The sequence below is a fragment of the Fulmarus glacialis genome, unplaced genomic scaffold (genome assembly GCF_000690835.1).
Source record: "Fulmarus glacialis isolate BGI_N327 unplaced genomic scaffold, ASM69083v1 scaffold19854, whole genome shotgun sequence".
In the NCBI taxonomy this organism is placed as follows: domain Eukaryota; kingdom Metazoa; phylum Chordata; class Aves; order Procellariiformes; family Procellariidae; genus Fulmarus; species Fulmarus glacialis.
The window spans coordinates 1-24,982 of NW_009207696.1; the positions used below are offsets into that span (position 1 = coordinate 1).

Consider the following 24,982-nt stretch of genomic DNA (forward strand, 5'->3'; position numbering starts at 1 on the left):
CCTTGTCCGGCTGGGGAGGGATCCGTGCTTATTCCAGGCAGGTGGTGGTGTGGGATCCTGGCAGTGAGGGCTACAAGGAAGCGCCGTGCTCTCCGGCCGGCCCGCTCCCGGCCCCGGTCCCTGCCCCGCACTCACCGCTGCGCTCGGGACGTGTTGCAGAGCGGGGACCGGGTCTCGGGGAGGCGGTTTTGGGGATCTGTGAGTTGCAGGCTGATTTTTTAACGTGTCTAAGCTCAGCCTGGGATCAGAATGGCAAACTAGAGGTTTTGGAGTGCTAATATCAAACTCTTTAAAAAGGATCCTGCCTAGAATGGCTGAAGTACTTGCCGTGATTTCCCAGTGAATTTAATGCATTGTCTTGTGCAGAACGTATGGCACTAAGCCTCTATATGATGAAAAGCATGAGTAAAAAGACCTTTTAACGTGTCTAAGCTCAGCCTGGGATCAGAATGGCAAACTAGAGGTTTTGGAGTGCTAATATCAAACTCTTTAAAAAGGATCCTGCCTAGAATGGCTGAAGTACTTGCCGTGATTTCCCAGTGAATTTAATGCATTGTCTTGTGCAGAACGTATGGCACTAAGCCTCTATATGATGAAAAGCATGAGTAAAAAGACCTTCCTGGATTTTTTTTTTACTGTCTTCAGCATTATAGCAGGTTGTTTGGTGTTTGGTTTTTTTCCTAGTTGGGATGAAACTCATTTTGGGAAGATGGGAAGTTACTACATTAATCGGACCTTCTTCTTTGATGTCCACCCCCCGTTGGGGAAGGTAAACTGCTCTTCTGTTACATGTTTTAGAAGCCACAGGAGTGGGCCAACGAAAGTCTTCCCCATCCTTCTGGCTGAAGGATGTGATGAACACCAATACCTTTTCTAACTGTTGATGGCATCATGGTAATTTGCATTCTCTATCCAGAGCCTCAACTTGTATCTTTTCCTCTTTATGAAAATGCTTTTAATATGGGAAGACAAAACAGTATTGCACGTTGGGTATTTGAAAGGCTTGACATTAAAAAATGAATGTGACACTTACATGGTTTGGAAGAGAGATTTAATCGAAGCCTGCAGTTCAAAGGAACCAAACAGTTCCTGATAGTTTGTGTGTAAATGAGACTCCTACCACAAAGGACCCTGAAAGCCTTGACTTGCTATTCTGTAATCAAAAAACTTGTTCTAGCAACAGTGTGCAGTGTTGATGAAGGCGCACTCCTCCTGCCTCAGGAAGATTATCTTCCTTTCAGGCTGAGTCTCCTTAAACTATAGGAATAGGGAGCTATGGGAGAATCTACAGAGACAGAATTATCTCTGCTAAATCCCACACCTGGTGTTTCTCTTGAGCTTGCAGTTGTCCCTATAGGCAGCAGCCAAAATCCTTTTGATCCCTTCTGATTTTGCCTTTAGACAAAGGGCAGTATGTATGCATATGAATTCTGTACATAAACTCTTGTTTGGATGATGTGTCTGAATTAAGTAGTTATCCTCTGGATCAGACTGGCTTCTATAAAAATCTTACCTGTTGCTGGCTTGGATACTCCTTGGATACTCAGGATTTCCCTGACTGTTTTTTTCACCTTTCCTCTTCAGATGCTGATTGGACTTGCTGGCTACCTTAGTGGATATGATGGTACATTTCCTTTCCAAAAGCCAGGGGACAGATATGAGCAGCACAACTACGTGGGAATGAGAGGGGTAAGGCCCTACAGGCTGGTATCAAGCTGGTTAGCTCTTCTGTGCTTTTCAGTACAGAGTGTTACGTCATAAGAACAGCTCTCCTGGATCAGATCAGAGGTCTGTTTAGCCTTGTACCTTGTCTTTACGCTCTTCAGAAGAGTGTTAGTGGTTGTATTGTGAATAAGTCTTAATGTCTGGCCGTGAGAGGCCAGGTAGGAAAGTAAGGTGATTATTGAGGCCAACCCTTGCTGCTAATTAGTGGGACTACACTCCTGAGTGGGACAGATATTTTGCCTGTTCTGTAAAGGGAACATTGCTGAGCTTGGGCTTGTGCTCACTCCATTGTGCCTGGCTGCTCTCCTGGAGAGCCAAGGATGTCAAAAAGCCAGGATCATCCACTGCCACCTGCAGTTTGCCACCACCAGTGACACTGAGCTGAGTAAGCCGATGGAGCGGTGTGGGGGTGGAAATTACTATTTAGAGTGGTATTCTGTCTGAAACCCTGGCTGTACTGCTATCTAGGAAGACCAAGAGCCATAAAACTGACAACAAGTCAGAAAAAGAAATAGTGGCCAATTGCCTAGAAAGAAGGATAAAAACCGGGAAGGCATATTTTCTTGGTTTACTTTCTGGGTCTCCAGCAATTCATGGTTCTAGATTTCCCTTGAGCCAAAGGTGGGAGAAGTGTTAGAACCAGACACTGAAGAGAACAAATTTTACTGTGATGCTGCTTTCTTCTGTTTTGATTTCTGTTCTTCCTCCTCCAACTATCCTCAGTCTCATTTGCGTAGGGGAGATGATACTGGTCTGCTAAAGATGTAAGGTACAGGTGTATTTTGTTCTTAAATTTCATATTCTAATGTCCTGTAAAAATAAGTTGAGTATGGTGGATGTGTAGTGCACCTACCTGACACATGTTTTTATGAATATCTGATGTAGTCTAGGAAGAGAATGACCAGCTGTTGTTACTGACACCTCTAGAGACAGAACAGAGTAAGCAGCTGTCCTCTGGACAGTATCTTTGTTCATTTGGCTTTTGTCTGATATTCTTAGTGAGTCAGTTCAGCTACTGCAACACCTCCTGTTGTTGGTAGGTGTGGAAGATGAAGGAAGGGAAAGGATGTGGGTGCATGTTCACCTTGGGGAGGGTTATAACTTCTCCCATGATCTTCTCTTCCTGCAGTTCTGTGCGTTCCTTGGCTCCTGCCTGGTTCCCTTTGCCTATCTCACAGTGTTGGAACTGTCAAAGTCACTGCCAGCAGCCTTACTCACAGCTTTCATCCTTATTTTCGGTAGGTGTTCCTGCTACAGCAAAATTGAGCAGGTTAATTTTTCAGAGAATTTAATTTCTGGATTATCATGTGTTACCTACCAGGGGATATTGGGGTTAATGAGAGAGGTTCCCAAAAGCAAAGTAATTCTGCTTTATATATATGAGGCTTTTTAATTGGTGGTCCCCTTGAGAATTTTACAGTCTTTTTTAGTTCATAGGTACTTCTGTTATGGGCATAACCACAGCATTAGACTACATTTCACCTCAATTTTAAGAATTTGTATAAGGTGGATGGTCAGGAATGATTTTGCCCACTAGTGAAATATTGATGTCTCCCATATGAATTATAGAGGTATTTAACAGCCTACTGCATTATTGTGGAAGAGTTCACAGTAAGAAATGAATAAAGTTCCTTGTTGAATTGAGCCAAGTGGAGAAATTAACATTGTAAATGGAGTTACCCAAATTGGGGTTTTGTGAGGACACACAGATGTTGAGGTATGGAGACTTAAAATATCCAAGTCATATTCATTTTTTGTAGGTAACATCTGACTTCTCCTGTAGCATCCTCTGGCACTGTGCTGGTGCCTTAGTAGGTAGGTCATTGCTGTCTGCAATGCTCTCCATCTGAATATGTTAGCAGCACCTCCCAAATGATGTTTCACAGATACTGTTGTACTGCCTGTTTTTTGTGAGGGTTGTTTTTCATTTGTCACCCAAGTAGAGTTGAAATGGTCTGATCTGCTTCTGTTTCTGAAATTTCCCTTGTTCCCCTTGTCTTGACTACACTGAGGAAACTGGCTTCCTGCCATCTTAGATTCACTTTGGAACCGCAGGCCTTTTTGACATTGTTGTGCATCTGTTTGCAGATACGGGCTGTATTACTTTGTCCCAATATATTCTGCTGGACCCCATTCTGATGTTCTTCCTCATGGGAGCTGTTCTGAGTATGGTGAAATGTAATAGCTGTGCAGATAGGTAAGATAAAGATGATAACTTTGTTAAACTATAGGTACTCAACTTTCACACAGATAAAGTACTAGAACATGCCTGCCACTTGGTAGTCTGGGTGAATGGCTGAGATGAGATTGTTTCAGGAAATTTGGAGGTGAAAATGGCTCATGGTAGGGGAGAAAAATTTTTAGAATGAGGGTTTGTGAATCTAGGGAGAAAGATAGTGGCTGGGGTACACCAGGAGAGAGAGACTTAAATAAATTATTTTAGCATGAAAGGAAATTTCAGCAGAAATGGTGTTTATGGAACTGCAAATCTTGAAAATAAAGGTTAAAGCTTTTTAAAACTTGAGAGGAAAGAAAGATAGTATAGGGCATTGTAGGTCAGAGAAGGAGGAATGAAGGATGGTTGGAGCCTATTCAAGGCTTTGCTCCTTAATGGCAAAAAAATTAATTTGTTATCTTGAACCAATCACTTTGTCTCCAGGCTGGAGAAACACAGCTTATCTGTGACTGTAATACTATAAGCACTTATAAAATCCTGCTAGCTGAGGTAAATAGTGTAATTTGTTGGGTTTAGAGAAATTGGTACCAAAGATTTGAGAGAAATATAGCCATGTTTCGGAATAAAGCAGTTAAGTTGCTCAGGATATTTGCTGTAGACCCATTCAGAGGGGGATGGTGATTTATAGGTATTTGGATATGTCAGAAGGCTGCTTCGTTGCTGGGCTGTAGAAAGTAGTTTCCCCACGACGCATCCAGAATTCAGAGACATAAAAGCTTAGAATACTGTGTTATATATGAGCAATTTTTGTTTCATGAAATAGTCAAGAACTGATCATATCAATCTTAGTGTCACTGCAGCGCACATGGCTAAAATGCAGCCTGCAGTGTCATATGGGGCCATCCAAGGCCATCTTCATCTACAACACACACCCCAGGGAGTGCAAGCACTAAGTTACAAGGCAGAGTTTGATTAGCTCTGTGTGCCTTGACCTGAACTTATTTCTCATGTCTTGGAGCTAATCCTGTTTTCAAACTAGTTGATTTTATGCAAATTAAAAGCCAGCTCTAGCTAGTCTATTGCTTTAGCAGGTCACAGGGATTTTGTCTAGTCAAAATACAAGCATCAGGAGTCAGTAGGAAAAGAGTTTTAAATTCTGCTGTCATCTTTTCTCATCTTTTCTCTGTGGTTTAATTTTAGTTTAGTTTGTAATTTGTTTGCTTTTTGCTGCAGCTTTTGTTTGTGCTTTGGGTAGATGTTTTCCACTATGGCCTTTCTGCTTTAGGAAAAGTAGCTGTTCTTTTTCTCCTGTTCTCCCTCACGCCCTTAGCTTTCTGAGAGATGTAAGTTTGCATTTTATGGAGCAAAAGTCCTGTTTCTATTTTCAGACCTTCCATGTGTCAGACTTTCTTCACACTGGTATTTTAGTTTATACCTGGTGTTTACGTTCCCTTCCTTAAAGGGGAGATTTAGGGCTGCCCAGGCTTAAGTGTTGGGCCCTTCTGAAGCCTGTGTCAGGGGTATTGTTGCATCGTTGTAAAATTAATGAAACCATTATCTTTCTATTCCTCATGGGCTCCTGAGAAGAAGGTGGAATGTAATTTTGCAGGGTAGCCAATTTGCTGTTTGTTTTCCTGATGGCAGATGCCCATTCAAGGAGCCATTATTTATTTACTGACCTGCTCTATCTGTCCTGCAGGCCATTTTCTGCCTCCTGGTGGTTCTGGCTGAGTCTGACTGGTGTGAACCTTGCTGGAGCAATAGGCGTAAAGTTTGTTGGCCTTTTTGTGGTCCTCTTGGTTGGCCTGAACACAATCTATGACCTATGGGACTTGCTGGGGAACCTCAGCCTGTCACTGGTGAGTGTCAAAAACTTTTCTTTACATTAAGGGTTTCTTTGTTTTGTTTTCCTAGTTATTGACAACTAGCCAAACAGTGGTACTCTGTCTGCAGCAAACGGGCATCTGAGGTGTATGATGATGATTAAAGATGAAGGTTATAATGGAAAAACTATTGCCATAAGCTTAAAAAAAACCCCACATATGTCAGCGGGATATAATGTCATAAGAGCACAGCAAAAAGGTTGTTGCTTCTTCTCGAGAGAAACTATTACATTTCCAGTTGGATTAATTTTATTTCAGTCTAGGTTAAAAATGTTCATTGGGAATAGCTGTACAATGGCCCAAAGCAAGATGTTGTCCAACACTGTTACATGACCTTCTGAGGAGTACGAGCTACCTGGCAGACAGGCATGTCTTGCAGCACCTAGTTTGCATAAGCAGCGCAAGCTCAGGCTCTGCTTCACAAGAGTACGGGGGCACAGGCCGCATAGCAGTAGCATGCTATGGTCTATCATGAGTCATAGGCATGCTCTGCAACTTGCAGTCTCCGTAGCCAGTTGTCATGGTTTAACCCCAGCTGGCAACTAAGCATAACACAGCCGCTCACTCACTACCCCGCCCCGGTGGGGTGGGGGAGAGAATCAGAAAGGTAATAGTGAGAAAACTCGTGGGTTGAGATAAAGACAGTTTAATAGGCAAAGCAAAAGCCGTGCACGCAAGCAAATCAAAACAAGGGATTCATTCACTGCTTCCCATCGGCAGGCAGGTGTTCAGCCATCTCCAGGAAAGCAGGGCTCCATCACGCGTAACGGTTACTTGGGAAGACGAACACCATCACTCCGAACGTCCCCCTTCCTTCTTCTTCCCCTAGCTTTATATACTGAGCATGACATAATATGGTATGGAATACCTCATTGGTCAGTTGGGTCAGCTGTCCTGGCTATGCTCCCTCCCAGCTTCTTGTGCACCTGGCCAAGCATGGGAAGCTGAAAAGTCCTTGACTAGCTTCAACACTACTTAACACACTGATGTTTTAGTTGTTGCTATCAACATTATTCTCATACTAAATCCAAAACATAGCACTATACCAACTACTATGAAGAAAATTACCCCTACCCCAGCCAAAACCAGGACACCAGTCCTGAGGATGAAGGCAGCCATAGCCTGCTCGATTTCACACACATTTAGTTCTTATAAGCTCTTAAAAATTTGCTAGTGTGTTTGGGTGCCCTGTTCTAATATGTTGCATTTTATATTTGGGGACTGTGAAATCTAATATTTGGAGAAATACCTTGATGTACCATTTGCTGTCTTGCAACCAGCAGGAAAACAAATTCTTCAAGCACATCTTTTAAAAGGTGTTCAGTTCTCTTGTCTCAGCCTCTTCTGAAGCTTGAAAATTCTCCATCCTTCACTTACTGTTTTTGTCCTGTTTGTCTCATAAACAGTGGGGGTTTTGGGGGACTTTTTCTAAAAAAATTTGTTTTCTCTGATTAATGTGGATCAATATGGGCTGCAAAGATGCAATGTTCCAGCTCTGGAGAAGCACTTCTTGAGCAAAGTCAGTTAATTGCATTTGAAATGGAACAAATCCATCATGTCTAAGCTTTCTGCCAGCAGACGGCTGTACAGTGATTTCATTTGTGCTGCTGGCAGCAAAGGCAGCAAGCCCCTGAGTGTTAGAACATGTAAAGAAATTTACTCCAGAAGGTAGATGCTTTCTGAATAACTAACTATTTGGCAACCTTGGTGCTTGAGGAGGGGAAAAAAAAGAAGTGAGGATTGAACTTCTGAAAGCCTGAATAACTTATCTCTGCATTTGTTAGGAAACTACTCATGATTACTTACATGCAAGGTTTTTGGGACTGATTTGATTTCTAGACTTCTCAGCTTATCTTGGTCCACTGTTCTGATTTTCTTGATGCTGTCTGTCTTTCATATGCATTTTCTTTTTTGACTTTGAATTGAAGTCTGTAGTTGAAGAAAACCTTTTCACAAAGATTGAAGCATATTGTGGTCATTTTGAGCAGGGAACTGGAGATTAGTTCATATGCCTCTCTGCTGCATAAATTTGGTTATATACCATCAATCGGCATTTTTCCAAGTGTCCAGTGGTTATTAAGCGTTCTGCTCAAGTACTTGAGCTGAGCAACTGTTTCCTTTGTTGACTTCAGTAAGTTCTTGGTTTTGTAATGTGTTCAGCTCTTTTTCCATTACTTCTTAAATCTTTGGATCTGTTATTAAGGAATAGAGGATGATTAGCTTAATGATTGTGTGATAAGTACCATGTAAAAAAAAATGGAAGATAGCAAGTACATCTGCCTTGGACATTTAGCAAATGATTTTTGCTATTTAAGGTGTTTTCTTCTCCCACAGCTGTTTATTACCCACCCTGTATTTTAGATTACGTACTCTGCTACCAGCAGTGTCAGTAGAATTTGAATATGTAATTGCGTCTTGGGTATCTGTGTACAAACCACCTTTCCAAGGGATTTAAATAAAATGCTCTGCTTTTGTGTTGAGGCAGCTAGAAATGCTCATGGGGTTTGCTGCTGACTTTTCTGTAACCTCTGGCTGAGGACCAGCAACAGAAGTTGCAATGTGAGAGCATGCTTGCTAAGTGGGCTGATTTCTGTGAATGCAGCATATCTAGGTCCCCAAGAAGTCCTTGTTGCAGTTATATTTGCACAGAGAAACTTGTTGGGAGAATTGTATCTAGTAGCTTGTGCCCTCATGTTTTCATTTTCCCTTTTGCTTAGCTTTGACAGTTATTATTCTGGAAGCCATCTCCTTGCTGTGATTTTGTCAAGATGTGTACCACTGTGATAAACAAGCTAAGGTCCTTGTTTTCAAAGTACTGTCAATGGGGGCTGCTCAACCTCCTCTGCCAAAGTTAAGCACGCCCAACTTTTTTAAAAGTTAAACCCTCCTATTGCCTGTTTTTGTCTTCCTCCCAAGACGCTGAAATTTCAAGGTACCCCAGCTCCAGCTTTTGGAGATGCACAACAAGGTCTGCCTAAGCTTTTACTGCTCCCTCGGCCTTTTTGAGGTAATTTTGCACCCTGCTGGGCTTGCTTGCATGGTAGGCTTCTGCTATAGGACCACTGCTCAGAGTCCTGTGAGATAGAGTGGAGTTGTTCCTGCAGCTGCACTGTTTGATCCAGCTTGTGTTTGTTACAGGTCATGTTTGGGAAGCATTTCCTGGCCCGTGTACTCTGCCTCATCCTGCTCCCACTTGCCCTCTACACGGCTATGTTTGCTGTTCATTTTACAGTATTAAATAAAAGGTATTTCACAATGTTTTCTCCAGAAGAAGAATCACTTGTCTTTGCTTTGAATTAAAGGCTATTGATTATGGATTTCTCCATATTTAGTGTCAGAAGCACAGCCACAAGCTGTGTCTTTGTTTAATTCCCTTCCCAGACTCCTGCATTGTTTTTAGAGAAAGGCTCTGGCCAAGCTGGCAGTGAAACTGAGTTTGAGCTTAAGACTTTCTGAAATACCAAGCAAGTATCCTAACCAAACTCTCTGTCTCCTTTTTTTTCCTCCTCTCTTTCCTGGACCTGAAAATGTCTCAACCCCATTCTTTTTATTTTTGTTTTTGTAACAAAAAAAAAAGGCATTGCATTCTTAAAAAAGGCTTTGGCTGTGATTAAAAAAAAAAAGTTTGAGTGTGCCCAAAGGGAGGACTCTTATCTGAATGCCTGCAACCAAGAGATGCTTTTTATGTAGAAGGAGCACAACAGCTAGTAAAATGGCCAAGTAATGTTTTTCCATATGCCAGCATTAAGAGATGAGTTGAATAAGCATTTCACCATAAAAAAAGAATATAAAATTAAATCTGTTATTTTTCAGTTTAAGTCAACTGGTCTTACCACTACCAACTTAGCAGAAATGAGACTTAAGGAGCCACAGAGAGAGGCTTTGTTAGATACAACCTGACAGTGGGTCAGCTTATTTGTTATAAGAACACCTCTAAAGATAGTTGATGGTGCTTTGTGCAGTGTGAGCGTGTACATTTTTGTGACCTCAAGTCCTTGCAGCTCTGGACAATTTCCTGCAAGACTGTCTCTATTTGCTGTGATTCACAACATTAGAGGTGTGTGCATCTAAGGGAACTGCAGTCACTCTTCTCCTGATGCCATGTCTGGTTTTATTTTTTTCTTTCTGTAAAAACAATGTGGTAATGCATGATAGAGCTTTGTATGCCTGTTCTGCCAGACTTTTAATTGTCGCATTCTTTGCTCTCTTTTGTAGTGGTCCTGGGGATGGTTTCTTCAGTTCAGCATTTCAGTCCCAGCTGATCGGGAACAATCTTCATAATGTGTCTGTTCCAGAGCGTGAGTGTCCAAAGGAATAAACCACTTTGAGTGTTGTCAATGTACGTGAGGGTTTAAATAAAAACAGCATCTCCTGGGAGTCAGTGCAGGACAATGCAGATTGTGCCTTCATGGTCATGGTCAGATCCACGCTGTTCCTCTGTGCACTTTTATATATTGACAGAAAAGAAAAAGGCTGAAAATAACACCATGTTTAGTACAAGGTCACTAGCTGTTTCATCATATTCCTTCCAGAGGGAAAGATGCCATTTTGAGGGATTTGACAGTTTTGTGTGCATGCATCTTTGTGTTTTTTGGCATTTATGCTGCTTGAGACAACAAAAAGAGATTTGTCCTGTTCACCTTGGGCTTGTAGGTTTTCAGATGTGGGATTTGTTTCCAAAATGTGTGTAAATGAAAACTATCAACCCCTTTGTGACACAGCATGCCCCTGGTTCAGCCGTGTTGTATTCAAGCATGCATATGAATTTAGGGGAAAGATGGCTCTGTGGTCATTCCCTAATCTGCAGGTTGGCTAGGGACTACTGAACCTTTAATATGGTTTAGCTTTCCAATTACTTCAGCTTTTCTCTGGCTGTTCCCTGCTCCAGATCTGCTACTGGGAGAGCATCTCCAAGACTGTGTTCTCCCACTTGTGTTGGGAGGCTATGAAGGAAGGTGTCTGAGGCCAGAGTATTGGCTCCACTCTCTTGATAGCTGAGCTTGCCTCCCTTCCCTCTTGTATTGCTGTAGGGGTTGGGCAATGGAGTGCTTCAAAGTAGTCACATGCTTTTCAAACTTGATCATGTTTTAATTTGACCATATACTCTTATGGAAAGCTATCTCAAACCTCTCATTATTGAAATTACATACAAAAGAACTAGCGCTTCTGTTTATGTTAAAACTAGGTGGGAGAATTTTAAGTGTTTCAGCCAAATGTTATGTAACAGTTCTACTGAATCGTGGTTGGGGATGGAAGATAAGCTTGCAGAGAGCTGTGTGGAGTAACGTGTCAAACAGGAAATGAGCTTTCATCAAAACAAAGCGGGAGAATGCGTGCCTAATTGGAGCACTGCAGACTAACTGGGGGAGATGTTTATAGGAGAGCTGCCTTATGCCTTTTTTCCTCCTTTCTTCCCATGTAGACTTGGCATACGGGTCTGTGGTCACAATGAAGAACCTTCGGATGGCAGGGGGATACCTTCACTCCCACTGGCACCTCTACCCGGAGGGCATTGGAGCTCGCCAGCAGCAGGTTAGTGTACTGTGGTAGTACTGCCTCTGACTACAACCATCGACTCGCTCCCACTGCACTTAGCATTACGTGCTCTTGTGACAGGAGCTATGTATTTACTCAGCATTTGTTACCCTCTCAGTGCCACAGCTATGCACTTGGCTTGGAAGTCTAAGTGAAAAAGGATGCTTGAAGAGAGCCTACCACATTGCACCAGAGAGGTGACTTACAGTAACAAGGCTTCATTGTAGTAGCAAGACCACCCTCCATAGATGGAGGCCAAGAGAGTTTAAAAATAATCTTCCACAATGAAAGTGCTGTTGTTGCCTTAAGGAAGCCTGTAAAACTTATGTTTAAAACAAATACATTACTTTATCTTACAGGTTTCATTGCTGTGTTTTAAAAGCAACAGAATAGGGCTGCTGTGTGTTGTTTTCACTCCTGCCACCGGCCTCTGTGACCTTACATGAGTTACTCTCCTTTTGTGCCTTGCTTTCCTCATTGGCCACCAAAGAATTTGCAAGGCTTTGCTCATTAAATTAGATATCTGTACATTTGTAAGCTAGCCATAATTAAACTATCTGAAATCTCTAAGGGCTTCTGATAAAATTAGGCAATAAATCAAAGTAAAAATCAGAAATCATGTAACTATCGCTAATTAAGTAGTACAAAAATTAAGTGAATTTCTTATTTTTGTCCATCATCATCAAGCTTCACAAATCTTTGCAGCTTCTGCAGCTTTCCCAGAATGTATTTTGCAGTTTGCATGTTAGTGTCTAAAAATTGTTCTGAGCTCCTTGAAAGAAAGTTGCCAGAGAAAAACAAGTGTTTGTTTTTTATCTCCCTTCAGTCTCTGTGGTGAGGAAGAAGTTTTCAGAAATGAAAACTTTGTGTCAATCTTCTTTTCCTGCTGTTCTTCCCAACCAAAAATTCTAATACTCTCATGTGACATTGATGTTTATTACTGTAGATGGAGATGTCATACCAAAACTGGCTTAAGGATAAGCAAAATTCAAGTGCAGAGCATGCTTTATGACACTAAAAGCAGGGAAAGGGGATTTGGAGAGGATGCTGATGGGAGTTTCCTTGAGGGTAAGTGGGAAAGGGTGGAGATTCCCCCCCCACCCCCCGTGCCTCCTGCCCAAGGGTAGGGGGCTGGGACAGTTTGGGGGCTGTGGAGAGGAGAAGGGAATTTAGAATGTGGAGTAGATTTAGGGGGGAAAAGATGGAGGCAGTGATCTCTCTGCCTCCTCTGCTGCCTCTCCTGATGATATAACCTCAAGGTATGAGGTTCTACCTACAGCTCTCTGTTTTTCCCCACCCTCAGACACTCCTGTATATTCTGCCTCTCACTCACCCACTGGGCCATCAGCTCCCACCTGAGTGGGAGGCACAGGTCTGGGGCTGGTCTAGGGTCCCACAGAGCAGAGTTTGCTGCTGCTGGAAGAGGAGAGTGAGCAAAGTGGGCACAGTTCCTCATGCTGCTTGGGAAGGCTGCCCTCGGGAGCAGCACCCTGGGGCCAGATGGTCTCCCCTGCCGGTGTACCAGTAGGAGCAGTTACTCTGGGTCTGAGCAGGCCGGTAAGGATTAGCTGGGTAGCATGTGTGGCTTTAACAGTTGATCCCTGAATCCTTCTTACCTTGCCTGGATCTTTTGGCAGAAGTATTATGGTTGTCACAGGCAGCCTGTTGTCATAAATCTCTACCAGTGATGCCTGTCTGTAAAGCCAGTGCTGCTTCCATCTCCTGGTTCTGGTACTGGTCAGTGATTATTCAAAAATTTCAGGTTTGGATATCCTGTTGTTGTAGAAGGAGCCTCTGAAGGAGGATGAGGGGAGGTCAAGCTGTATGGTTGGAGGCTGTTACTCATGATGCACATGAACTGCCATTAAGTGTAGTGCTTCTGAGTGTACGGGTTATACACTGAATAAAAGGTGTGATCTGGGTTAAGGAGTGGCCAGTAACTGACTTTCTAGGGGGCACTATCATAAGTCATCCCAGGGTTTCTATGTTATTGGTGCATTCATTTGGGACTTCAATTTGCTGACGAATGTGTGTCTGCTATCACCAGCTTTTTTCTTGTTTGGTAAAATAACTTATCCTGTGCTTTCAGGTCACTGCCTACTTACATAAAGATTTGAATAACCTGTGGATTATAAAGAAACATGATTCAGATACAGGTAACAAATACCAGTAAAGTGCCTTTTATAACTGCTGCTTCCGTTTCTCACTTAAATATTCTAAGTTCCGTCCAGGGCAAAGTATAGATATGAGGGGGGAGAGGAGGAAGAACAAGAGGAATATGGCTCCGTCTTGATTAATGCTGTTTGTGTCTACTGTGTTTTTGGTTTTTCTCCAGATTGTACAGCTGAAGTAAATAAGCTTTTCTCAGCTGAAGGTTGCATTGACAACTTTTCAGCTAGGTAGGGCTGCAAATAACAGAGAGGAAATTAATCTGAACTCAGTATTTTGTGGAATCTGTTATTGTGGCTATGGGTCCTGGAGAAGTTGGGTCCTTCTGATACATTGTGTTCAACTGATTTGCACGGCTGTTTGCTTGGGACAAGATAAGAGTACTGAACGTGAAGACCTATGGTTTGTACATACATCCTTTGTTTTAGAATATCATATAGTGTAGTTGAGGCATGTTTGGTCTGGCAGAGTTTCCTTTCTTCTCCTGCAATGTGTATATAAAAATTAACAAGAACTGTCTGTAAACAACAAAAAATGCAAATAACCTAGATATAACAAAATTATAATCAGTGTTGCAAGAGCTCATGAAATATATATATCTATATATTTGGTGTTCAGTTAGCCTGACCAGGCATCCTCTTTATTTAAGGGCAATACGTGCTGCTTGGGGCCATGTTCTTTGGAGTAGCCCTCAGGGCTGGTCTTTAAACTAGAGCAGTGTTTTACACCAGGCTTAGAGTCGACACAAATTAGTTTGCCTTGTATTGTCCTTGAGGCATGAGCGTTCCCAAGAAACTTTCTAAGACCCTGATATGTTTGTGGGTGCATTGATATGATTAGTTTGCCTTCCTTCAGCAGATCTGTCAGACCCCTCAAGCCCTGTGGAGTTTGTGAGGCACGGAGATATTGTTCGTCTGGAACATAAAGAGTAAGGATGATTTCTGGGATTCAAAGAGATTGTGTGATTGAATAGAATTGGTGGGAGATTTGTCCTGCTGGAGACTACATGGTTAGGCCAGCACAAGCGGGCTGTGTGACAGAGGTGTCTGTATATCTGCAGTTCCAGTGTGGAGTTTGTGGAGTTTTTCTTCTATGGTTTATGTTTTGAAGGGTGTCTTTTAAATCGGAAACTTCTAACAGAACCACACAACTTCATTAGAAATACCTCCCTAAGCAGCAGAGGGATTTGTTCAGCTGTGTGAGGTGCAATATTAAGGGTAACACTTGTGCAAAGAAGCAATTTCAAAACTCTCATTCTGTTGCTTGTCCCCACTCTCTGAGTTTTCTAGGCAAATAGTGTACTCCAAGAGTCCTGTTCCTATGTGCATAGGCAGTACTGAAGTTCTCAACAGCGCTGAGATCACAGCAGTGAAACACTTTTAATGAAAATGTCAGCTGGTGCCTTCCCTCTCTGTAGGGAATACCTGAGAGGAAGCAGGGGAACCCTAGTGACTTGATATTTAATCTTCATCTCATCTAATGTCACTGTGCCACAATGCTCTGTGCTGTCGCAGCTTTGATTTCTTAACAGAAGCTCTAAACTTGTGAGCCTGGAAGTCATGACATGTTGCATTCAATATTGTGTGTTCACAAATCATTACTTAGGTTTCCAAAATGATTTTAAGATTTAAAAAAAAAATGCCTTGAATTTTGGGGTTTACTACCAAATATATGATAATGAAGGTGATAAAATCTTGATTAGGCAATACTGTTAGGTCTTGATTAGCTCTCTGGAATGGGAGGTGAAACTGCGGTGCTGCGGCAAAGATGTGGCAGATGGCTCTCGTCTCCTTACATACAAACCTCATCCAGCGTGGGCAGAGGGTTTCTGTGCAGATGAGGGCTGGATGCAGCTGTATTGTTGGCGGAGGTGGTTCATTGTCTGAGTGGTTTTATTAAGGACTGACTAGGATATGGCCATGTTTTTCTGGTTGCCTCAGTAGCAGGCCCTGCTAGGGCGGGAGGCTGTCTGCACCATGTACAGCTGGTGCTAATGGGGGCCACCGATCCCCCCCTCAGTAAATCTGTGCCCAACTAAATGGTACAATCTTTCCCCTCAAAAGCAAAACTGATAATCAAGAGAAGTCAGGATCTTCCTTTCATTCTTGCAAGAGCAGGACTGTTAGTCCCACCTTTACTCTTCCTTTAAAAAAAAAAAAAAAAAAAATCCAACAATGTCTTTTCCACTTGGAGGTGGTTGCAGCTTGAGGTTTGGATTTATTCATGCTGTCCTCCTTTTCCAGCACTGCCCAGTGTGGCATAAGCTCAGAGTCGTGTGGTAGGAAGCGGCAGTTTCAGTCTGTGGCCCCATCGCTGTTAAGACTGCATCCTGCCCTGCCCTCGGCTGGAATTCAGTGGTCAAAGCTCTGGCAGCTCTCTGAATGGCTCAAACCAAAGTTCTTATCACAAATTGACTGAGACATAAAAACAACGAGGTTTGACTTTTAATTTCATTTCAGAACTTCTAGAAATCTTCACAGTCACCAGCACGAGGCTCCCCTGACAAGGAAGCATTTTCAGGTCACTGGCTATGGAATAGTAAGTGAATGGCAAGATAAAACAAAAGCTCCTTCTTTTGGGGAGAGTTCATACCGTGTCAAGGGGATTTATTCTTGCTTTTTTAGTTTGTTAGCCAAAGTGATAGATGTGCATCTACCATACTGGAGGAAAAACTGATTTAGTATGAAATAGCTTATCTCATATTTAAGGTCTATTTAATGTGAACACAGACAAGAAAATAACTTAAGCTTTTACCGCCAGTCTAGCTTTGGCAGCGTTCAACTCCAGAAATGCCAAACTTGAGCAACCTTGAAGTTGCTCTGGCAAGTATTATTTTATGTATTTGGCCTTGTCTCATAGACAAGTGCCTTTTTTTGACAGAATGATGACAGAATTTTGAATCATGAAAATGTAATCTGCTTTGAGGGCTGAATTTCCAAATGCAAGGGGCTGTTCCCTTTTATGAAGCTGCCAAGTTACCCCTGTTTAAAATGTAACTCTGAGCCACAGTCAAGTATGAATTGGAAGCAAAAAAATTTAAGGTTGGCAGGATAAAAATGTGTTTGTGAGTTGTTGCTCATGTCTAGAATCATCTCTTCCTGATAGGGAAGCTCTTCTGTGAAGTCTGAGAGAGGGTAGCCTGGGCTCCTTTATTTAGCTTTGCCACCATTAGTTTCAGAAGTTCCAATTTGCAGTGCTTCAGTCCTGTATGTCTTCTAGTTCAAGTTTTTGGGGCTTGTGGGTTTTTTGCGTTTTTTGTGTTGTTTCTTTTTTTTTTTTCCTCCTATGGTATGTTTGCATGATAGAATGGAACAGGAGACTCCAATGATTTCTGGCGGATTGAAGTTGTGGGCAGAAAGGCTGGGAAGCTCATCAAAGTCCTACGGAGTCAGGTCCGGCTAACCCATGTGGCCACAGGGTGTATATTGGGCTCTTCTGGAAAGACTCTGCCAAAATGGTAAATAGCTTGTAATCCCCCTCCACCCCTGCAAGGCCTTGAGCTGACATGTTCCTTTGCTCAATGGTAATTTTAAACTAAGCAATAACCACACTTCCTCCGTTTCCTTACCTTTAAAAGAATAAAAAAGTAACTAGCAGGTGCTACAAATATAACCAGAGGGGAAGGTCTGGGTTAGGGTTATGCAGTCTGTTACAGTGAAGGTATGCAGCTCTGAAAAAAAAATATCCCTTACTAAAAGGTCCAAGAGTGGCATGGGTGTAGATCTTGTCATCTGGTAAGTCCAGGAGGGGATGACAGACATGTTCTTCAAGGCCCATTTTATCCTTGGGATTCACAAAAATTGCTAGAAACTGAAGCAGTTCATGCTGTTCCATACCATAATCTTCCAAATGTCTTTTTATTGCTATTAATTTCTTTTGTGGTTGGAAGACCTTCTGCCATTTTTGCATGCAGCATCTGAAGCAAGGGCAACAGTAACAAGCTGCTATTAGCAGGGGTCGTGATTTAATATGTCCTTGGATTATATATCTTCGTCATTAAGATGAGGTATATGCAGAGACATCCAGAATAATGCCAAGCAAGCTGCTGTATCTGCAAAGCTGTATTGTGTGGGATGCTAACATGGATCCTGAAGCAGCAGGCTGTGTGGTCATGTTGCTTCTGTTTCCAGAGCAGCCTCCGTTACTGCTTGCTTAGGTTTCCTTTCACTGCGTTATGGTAAAAAGGGCTTCTAAGGAATCCTGTGGATGCTGAATCATAGTGAGCGCAGGCAGATACCTCTGGTATCTGGAATACAAATGCCATTTAGACTTTACCAGTAAAACTGGACTCATGGGTAAATAATGTGATTGGTTTTTAAAAAAAAAAAATCGCTGCATCTGTCAACAGCATTCAAGAAAGGGGGTATATATATATTTTTTTTTCCCCTAACACAAATTTGCCCTGTGAATGGAAGTTATTGCCACAAAATATTGATGACATTAAGAGCTGAGGGGAAAAAATACTTGTTAACTGCAAATAAGGATGGTTAGTGTATATTGGATTTTTATATTTTTTTAGGAATTTAAAGGGGAGTAATCACTGTCCTTCAGAGAACTAAGTGGTGATTAAATAATGTAATTAATGAATTAGTGGTGTTAAGTCTGCTAAGTGGTGATTGATAGAAAATTTCTTATTAATCTGTCACGTTACTGCAGGGTTTGATGCACTTTCTCCCAAAGTGTTTGATGTGACCTGCGACAAATAGGGTGACAGACTAAATGAACAGTTGGTGGGATCATCTAAAGTCATTCTTTTGTTTCTGTAACACAGTTGCTGTAGGCATGGATTGACTTAAATTAACGACGGTGATTTTGTTCTGGAGAGACTGTAAGGGTTGACTTGAAGTAGTTTCTAGTTGTCAATACGCATCATCTTCAGAGATCTCACTGCTTATGTATGGACCTAGGTTTTTTAGTTTAGATGCCCAAAGTTAGAAATGCGGTTCAAATATTCTGTAGAATTTTGATGTTGGCTGCCTTGCAAATCTGTTTTGGTTTCTACATGGTGCTTAGAGCCTGTAAGAGTGTGTAAGAATGCAGCTGCTGTGGTTGAGTGGTATGGTAGGTGTTATGGGGAAGTATAAAGCTAAATGGGGAAAAAATAAGACATGAACTGGAAATACTGAGTGATCTTTTGTGGGGTGGTGGCTAACTGTTCTGCTGTTCTTCAGGGGTTGGGAACAAGTGGAAGTCACCTGCACACCATACCTGAAGGAGACTCCCAATTCCCTCTGGAACTTTGAAGATCATACTAACCCTAAGTGTAAGTAATTTGTTCCTTTTCCTTTAAGAGTGCATCTTGGCTTGCTGTTAAAGGAAGGGATGAGCTATCAGATGGCAAGAACTGGCATTCAGCGTTTAGAATTTGTGTGTTCTTTCCCAACTCAAGTGCGAACTTGCTGAACTTGGGCCAGTTGTTCAGAGATGCATAGCCTTTTTCTACTTCACTGTTTGTACTGTAAGCTGGTGATAATGCTTCAAGTGTAGTGGAAGTATAAAGACTTTTTTAAGGATTTTGAGATCTTCATGGGTAACAAAAGTGTGAAGTTTTATAGGCACTGCAATACAGGCTGTTATTTTTAACATCATTGGTTTAATAGGGAATTATTGTCATCGATATGAGTATGTCATATATACTTTAATGATTTTTTTTTTTAAAAAGCTAGGATCCACCCTGTTCTGGTGTATTTTTGCCCTTCTCTTACCAGGGGCATGCTAAATAATGACTTTGCAGTACCACGAAGAAATGAATAGAAGTGTGACAGAGAACTAAGTTTGTCAATGACGACAGATGGGCCTTGCAGCCTTATCCAGGAGATAGATATGTGTCACAGCCTCATTTGGCCTGAATTATTCAATACAATTTTCATCCCATGAATTGCAGATGACTTGGGCTGAGTTCTGAGTTACTAGAAAACCTAGTGTTCTTCATCCTTTCAGAGCGACTGTATGCAAACCAAAGGAGAGGAATCCTGGGCTGTTGACTTGGTAGAATTTCCTCTTCTGTTGTAATGTATTTTACATTCCCACACTCATGGCTCATTTACAGATAAACAGCAGCCCATGAACAATATGTCTCTAATTTCAGCTAGAAATACAAATCTGTTTTTCATGGACTTTTAGCTATTTCTCTTGCTCCTGGAAGTAAAGGAGGAAATCTAGGAGTACATCAGTTGTGAAATTCACTGGGGGATACTTTTGACTGCAAAATATGAATGAATTGCGTAGGGAATTAAAAGAGGTGCTAGAAGCAGATTTGTCACAGGAGGAGAGAGTTCAGTTTATTATGAAAGAGGCAAATAAAAGTAAACCATACAGACTTCTAATCTATTTTTCTCTCTTTTTCTAAAGTGCCCAATATCAGCCTGGATGTTTTGAAGCCCTCTTTTGCAGAAATTCTGCTAGAATCCCACATGGTTATGATCCGGGTAGGATATCATTAATTTTAGATTATAATTTTCTTCCTCCTTTCTCTTGCATCAAAAAGAAATAGCATTTTCTGAGATATCTGGGTGATGGCTGCAAGCTAGGGCAGAGTTTACATGCCCCAGCAACCTACATGAATTTATGCTTAGAAAAAGGGGTGATCTTGCAACTAAATCTTCCAAAAGTTTGGAAGCCTTGGGCTTGATGCCTGGCTCTGCTGTTGGTGTCATCTAGCTACAGCCTGATTATGTAATTCCTCCACTGCTGAAATTCGGTTCTGTAAAGGAGAGCTGGAAATTTTCCCTACCATACTGGAAGGTTTTAAAGTTAAATTAGTATTTGTGGGGCAGGAAGATACTATTGAGGAAAATTAGCTAAACACACACTTATGAGAACAATAAATGTTTGAATTGTAAATGGAAAACTTCTACTTTTTTTAAAGTTCATCGAGGTGCTGTGTTTTCTGCTTTCCTCTTCCCTATTTATCCCTGAATATAAAAAAAAGATCTGGATTTAATATTTTCAAGGTGGACTACTTTTGTGGTCTTTCCCCGTGATTGTTCTTTGTGCTCTTGGTCACAGCCCTTCTGCTTCAAGCTCCTAAATCCCTCGTCTGAAGAATGAGAAGTTACTATTTTGAGAAAGGAGTCTATATAAGGTTTTATTTGCTACTGTTTGTAAAGCTCTTCTCAGATTCTTAAAAGAAAGAAGGTAGTCAAGCAAATTGTTATTAATGCTAAGCATTTCCATGGCAACCAGTGATAATGCTGTCTCAGGTAAGGAAGCACCTGCATGGGTTTCCATGGAAATAATCTTTCTGAGGCTTTTATTTCAGAGTGGAGGGAAACCTGTTGAAGTAGTCTCTTAATGAACAAAGGTCTTGCTTATGCAACATGTATTCTCAGTGACAGAAAAACTGGAGAAGATAAATGAAAGAATATTGCCTCTAATGGTACCCAAAGAACACTTTCACTTGCACAGTAATATTAAAACATTCGTTTGTCCTCACTGTGGCCATCTCCAGAAGGTGATGTGTTTGCGTAGTCAGAAAACAGTCTTTACTCAGGAAGAGTATTCATGTATTGTTTGTGTACCCAGACATTTCTGGGCAGGCTTTGCAGCATAACTGCTGGCTCATTTAAATTTTATCTTGACTTATCTGTAGGGAGACAGTGGCCTCAAACCAAAGGACAATGAAGTTACATCCAAACCTTGGCACTGGCCAATCAACTACCAGGTATATTGATCAATCCACCTTCCTTTCTGTTTTCAAGTGCTTTTGCTGTGCTTCTTGAAGCATAGCACCTCTTAATTACATTGAAGGTGTTGTCAGCTTTATTTTGTAGCAGCTGATCTGCATGGATGGGAATTTGTCTCACCTTTGACACTGTGCAAAATACAAACTGGATTGATGCAAACCCATTTTACTCCCTTCTGGTCTGTTTCCTCAGGGCCTGCGTTTTTCTGGTGTCAATGAGACTGATTATCGAGTTTATTTGCTGGGAAACCCGGTAAGTTGGAGTGGAAGGTTCCAAGCCAATGTCTTTAGCAAATTTTAGCTTACTCTTGCTTCTGCCAGTGACAATGCAATGGTTCTCTTCCTCCTCCTTCTTTTGGACTGTTGTACTCTCTCGTTGTACTTTTATGCTTGCATGTAGCTTTTCATTTCCTCTCACATGCGCATTCCTGTGTCCAGCCTAAAGTCCCAAATCTTTCTTTTTTTCCTATGTAGGTGATTTGGTGGCTAAATCTGGTCACTATTGGGTTATATCTTCTGATGGCAGTTTCCACTGCAGTGATCCTGAAGAGAGGTGTCCAACTGCCATCTGAACTCAAAGGTGAGGTCAGTCTTCCTATCCCTCCTGCACTATAGAATCCCTATTATAACATCCTGGTTTCTGGTACAGGAAAGCTCATCTTGGGACTCCTGTATTAAAAAAATGGGGTTTTTTTATATTGTATTAAAACCTTGGGGGTTGAACAAAATACACTCAAGGCAGCTGTGTGTACAAAACACTAAGCTATATAGTGCTTTGAAGTGTAGCACTGAATGATGTGACTGTTAACAAGGGGTTCCATACTAGAAATTATTACTCTGATGAATAAATCTCATTTTTTGCATGGCAGACCATTCCTGATGAGTTGCCAAATTTCCTAAGCCTGTAAGTCTTGATCAGAAATCTTCAAGTCAGCAAGGGCCCTGAGACACCTACTTAGCCAAAGAGAAGAGCTCTGGAAGTGACTCACAGGCAGGGGATATGACCAGTGGCTTCTCAAAAGTCTTACCACTCCTTTGCTGGAGAGTACAGAGCTGGACTGGGTATAAGCTGGCATCTTAAAGTGATCCAAAGATCAGAGTCTCAGTAGGCTTCTGCTGCCTTGTTTTCTTGCAGGAGACAAGGGCTTGGATTAGTCAGTAGCTCACATGCCAGCTCTGGTCTGCAGGTGATCACCCAGCCTAGCATGGGAGTTGCTTATGAACTGCTCAAGAATCAAGATGTTGGCCACAATTGCTGTCAGTTACATTGATCACCACAGCTCAGAAATGACCAGATGCTTATCTGTTGGAAAGACTATATTTGATCTGGACGTATCAGTAGAAGGTGATAAAACGTATGTCAGGGAAACCTTCCTGATGCAGAGGTCTACTGGTCCCATGGTTTTTAGCTTGTTCTGCAGGCTTCCAAGATGTTTTTTCTAGTAGAGATACTTACCCTACATACATTACTGATAATAAGGCTTCCTTTTCACAAATGACTTTTGCAGGCACCTTAAAAGTTTGTGTGCCAAGGGTGGGAAACCACTGAGCTTAGGTTATAGAGCAATGTCCACAAGGAGAAGAGTGGGAGCTTCATATCTCAAATAGTTTAATAGTGAACAGGACAGATCTTCAACAAAAGTACTGCAAGGAACTACCTGTGTTGGCTGTAAGGGAGACAGACCAGTTGGATCCAATGCCCTGCTCTCAAGCTCTGCATGTGCTCTGTACTACTGTATATGCATGGTGTTTTGAAATTAGAAAAGTTTCCTGATGTTTATGAAAAGCAAATGACATGCAAGAGATGCAATGATCCTTTATTAAGTCCAATGCCAAGGTCATAGAGCTTTTCACAAACCCTCATAAGTCACACTTTGACCATTCCAGTTTACGTCAATGGTTGCTTCATTTTGTAGATCTCTTTGTGGGAAGTGAATTCTAAAATGTGATGTGAAACTATGCAGTTACACAATAAGTTATTGGTTAAGCTGCGTGCAGACACCAGAGCTCTCAGTCCCTTACCCAGGCTCTGAAAGGTAGGCAACATTTCTTTCCAGGGAAGGCTGGCAAAGTGATCATCTCGATGGTTTGTAGTCTCGTTGCAGAGAGAATAAAAAACGTCAGAAACTGGAATGACATAATTAGTCTGATGTATGTCCTGAGAAACCGCAAGTTCGGTCTTAACATAGAGCATGGTCAACCTCCTGCCAGTCCCTTGAGACTTAAGCCTTTGTATATCTTTTCTGATAACTGTTTTTCTGAAAAGTGTTTGTATGTCTGTAAAGAATGCAGCTAAGATGTTGCAGAGGCTTGGAGCAATTTCAGACCAGTACATGACTTCCTGCAAAGATCATTCCCGTTGAGTTTACTTACTGTGATAAGGCTTGCAAATAGGAACTGTAGTTGAGTTTTTCTCTGCTGAAGTCTGTTTATTTGTGTTCCAGAACTGTCCAGAGTCGTGCTATGTGGTGGAGGGCAGATCACACTGGGCTGGCTCCTTCATTACCTGCCTTTTTTTATGATGGGCCGAGTTCTCTACTTCCACCACTACTTTCCTGCCATGCTTTTTTCCAGCATGTTGACAGGTAAATACTAGAGTCTGGAAGAAGACAATTCTGTTATATTGAATGTTTTCAGACTAAACAGTATATTTTTTTAATAGGTTTTCTCCTTGCTTATGCAAAGTGCTTGAAAACATTGACTGATTCAAAATGTTTTTCACAAAGTAGCTTGCAGTGCCAGGTTTTTTTTTTTTGTTACCACTCTGAAGAGGCAGTCATGTCTAGTGCTTAGGGCATTTAAATTTAGAGACGTGATTCCTATTCTCTGCTGTGTCACTGTTCTTACATATGCTTTTATACAAGTTACTTCCCTTTGTTTGCTGCCCCCACTTTTCTGTCATGTCTGTTTATAATTCAGTCGTGGTAGCTTTTTCTGCGATTTTATACCATGCTGGGGTCCAGATCTCTTTTGCATTTATTCAAATGGTAAGGTAGGAAAAGAGAACCTACTGTTGATACAAAACAGTCCCTATAGTTCTGAAGGTTACCAAGGTAAATAAATTTAAAAATTGACAAGGTTTTCTGCTGTTAACAGAACTTTGTCCGCCCAGTCTATTGGTGAATGTAGCATCTCTCTTCTTTGGCCTCTACATTGTTCCTGACTTCTACCTCTTCCTTCTCCTAGGAATCACCTGGGACACACTACTGAAGTTCTGTGCTGGGTTCTGGTCAGCGAGCACTACAGCTAGAAAAGTATATGGAGGGGGGTTCCTGGCACTGGTTCTACTCATCATGTACAGGTGAGTGCTGAAAGCTGAACTTTTCCTGAATGTGTGACAGTCACTGTGTTAATGGAAACCTTAGTGCTTGTTAATTACCCTTAGCCTTTGTCTCTGCCTCTCTACTCTGCTGAACTTGTCAGACATCATCAAGCCCAATTCTAAACACTCAAATTTGATTAGATTCAGATCTGTGTCCCAGTAATGAGTTATAAAACATCTTTCCATTGCAGGGAACCTTTCTTTTATCCCAGCACTCAGTGTGAACACACTATTCTCCTCCAAACCCACAACTCAGTGGTTTCTGATTCTAGTCCACATGTCAGATGGTGCCACATCCCTCAAATACAGGCAGATTCTTCATTGCTGTAGGTTTTCTCAGATGGCTTTTCTCCAAAGCTGTTGCTTTCTAAGAGAAAATACTACCTGTGATAAAACTGTGTACTGTGTTGTTGTGGTTTAACCCCAGCCAGCAACTAAGCACCACACGGCCGCTCACTTACTCCCCCCCGGTGAGATGGGGGAGAGAA

At 41.8% G+C, this 24,982-nt stretch overlaps 1 protein-coding gene across 1 annotated transcript; it reads left to right on the top strand.

Moving 5' to 3' along the window:
* Nucleotides 1-684: 684 nt before the first annotated feature.
* On the top strand, nt 685-24,473 carry POMT2 (protein-O-mannosyltransferase 2; the record flags this gene model as incomplete). Its single annotated transcript, XM_009576231.1, has 19 exons — nt 685-769; nt 1,585-1,689; nt 2,855-2,963; nt 3,814-3,922; nt 5,601-5,760; nt 8,923-9,029; nt 10,000-10,082; nt 11,207-11,316; nt 13,409-13,475; nt 14,347-14,416; nt 15,948-16,026; nt 16,794-16,945; nt 18,660-18,751; nt 19,840-19,916; nt 21,080-21,151; nt 21,366-21,425; nt 21,647-21,752; nt 23,617-23,757; nt 24,359-24,473. Coding segments are annotated over 19 exons (1,899 nt in total), but the record flags the coding sequence as incomplete, so codon positions are not given.
* Nucleotides 24,474-24,982: the final 509 nt, after the last annotated feature.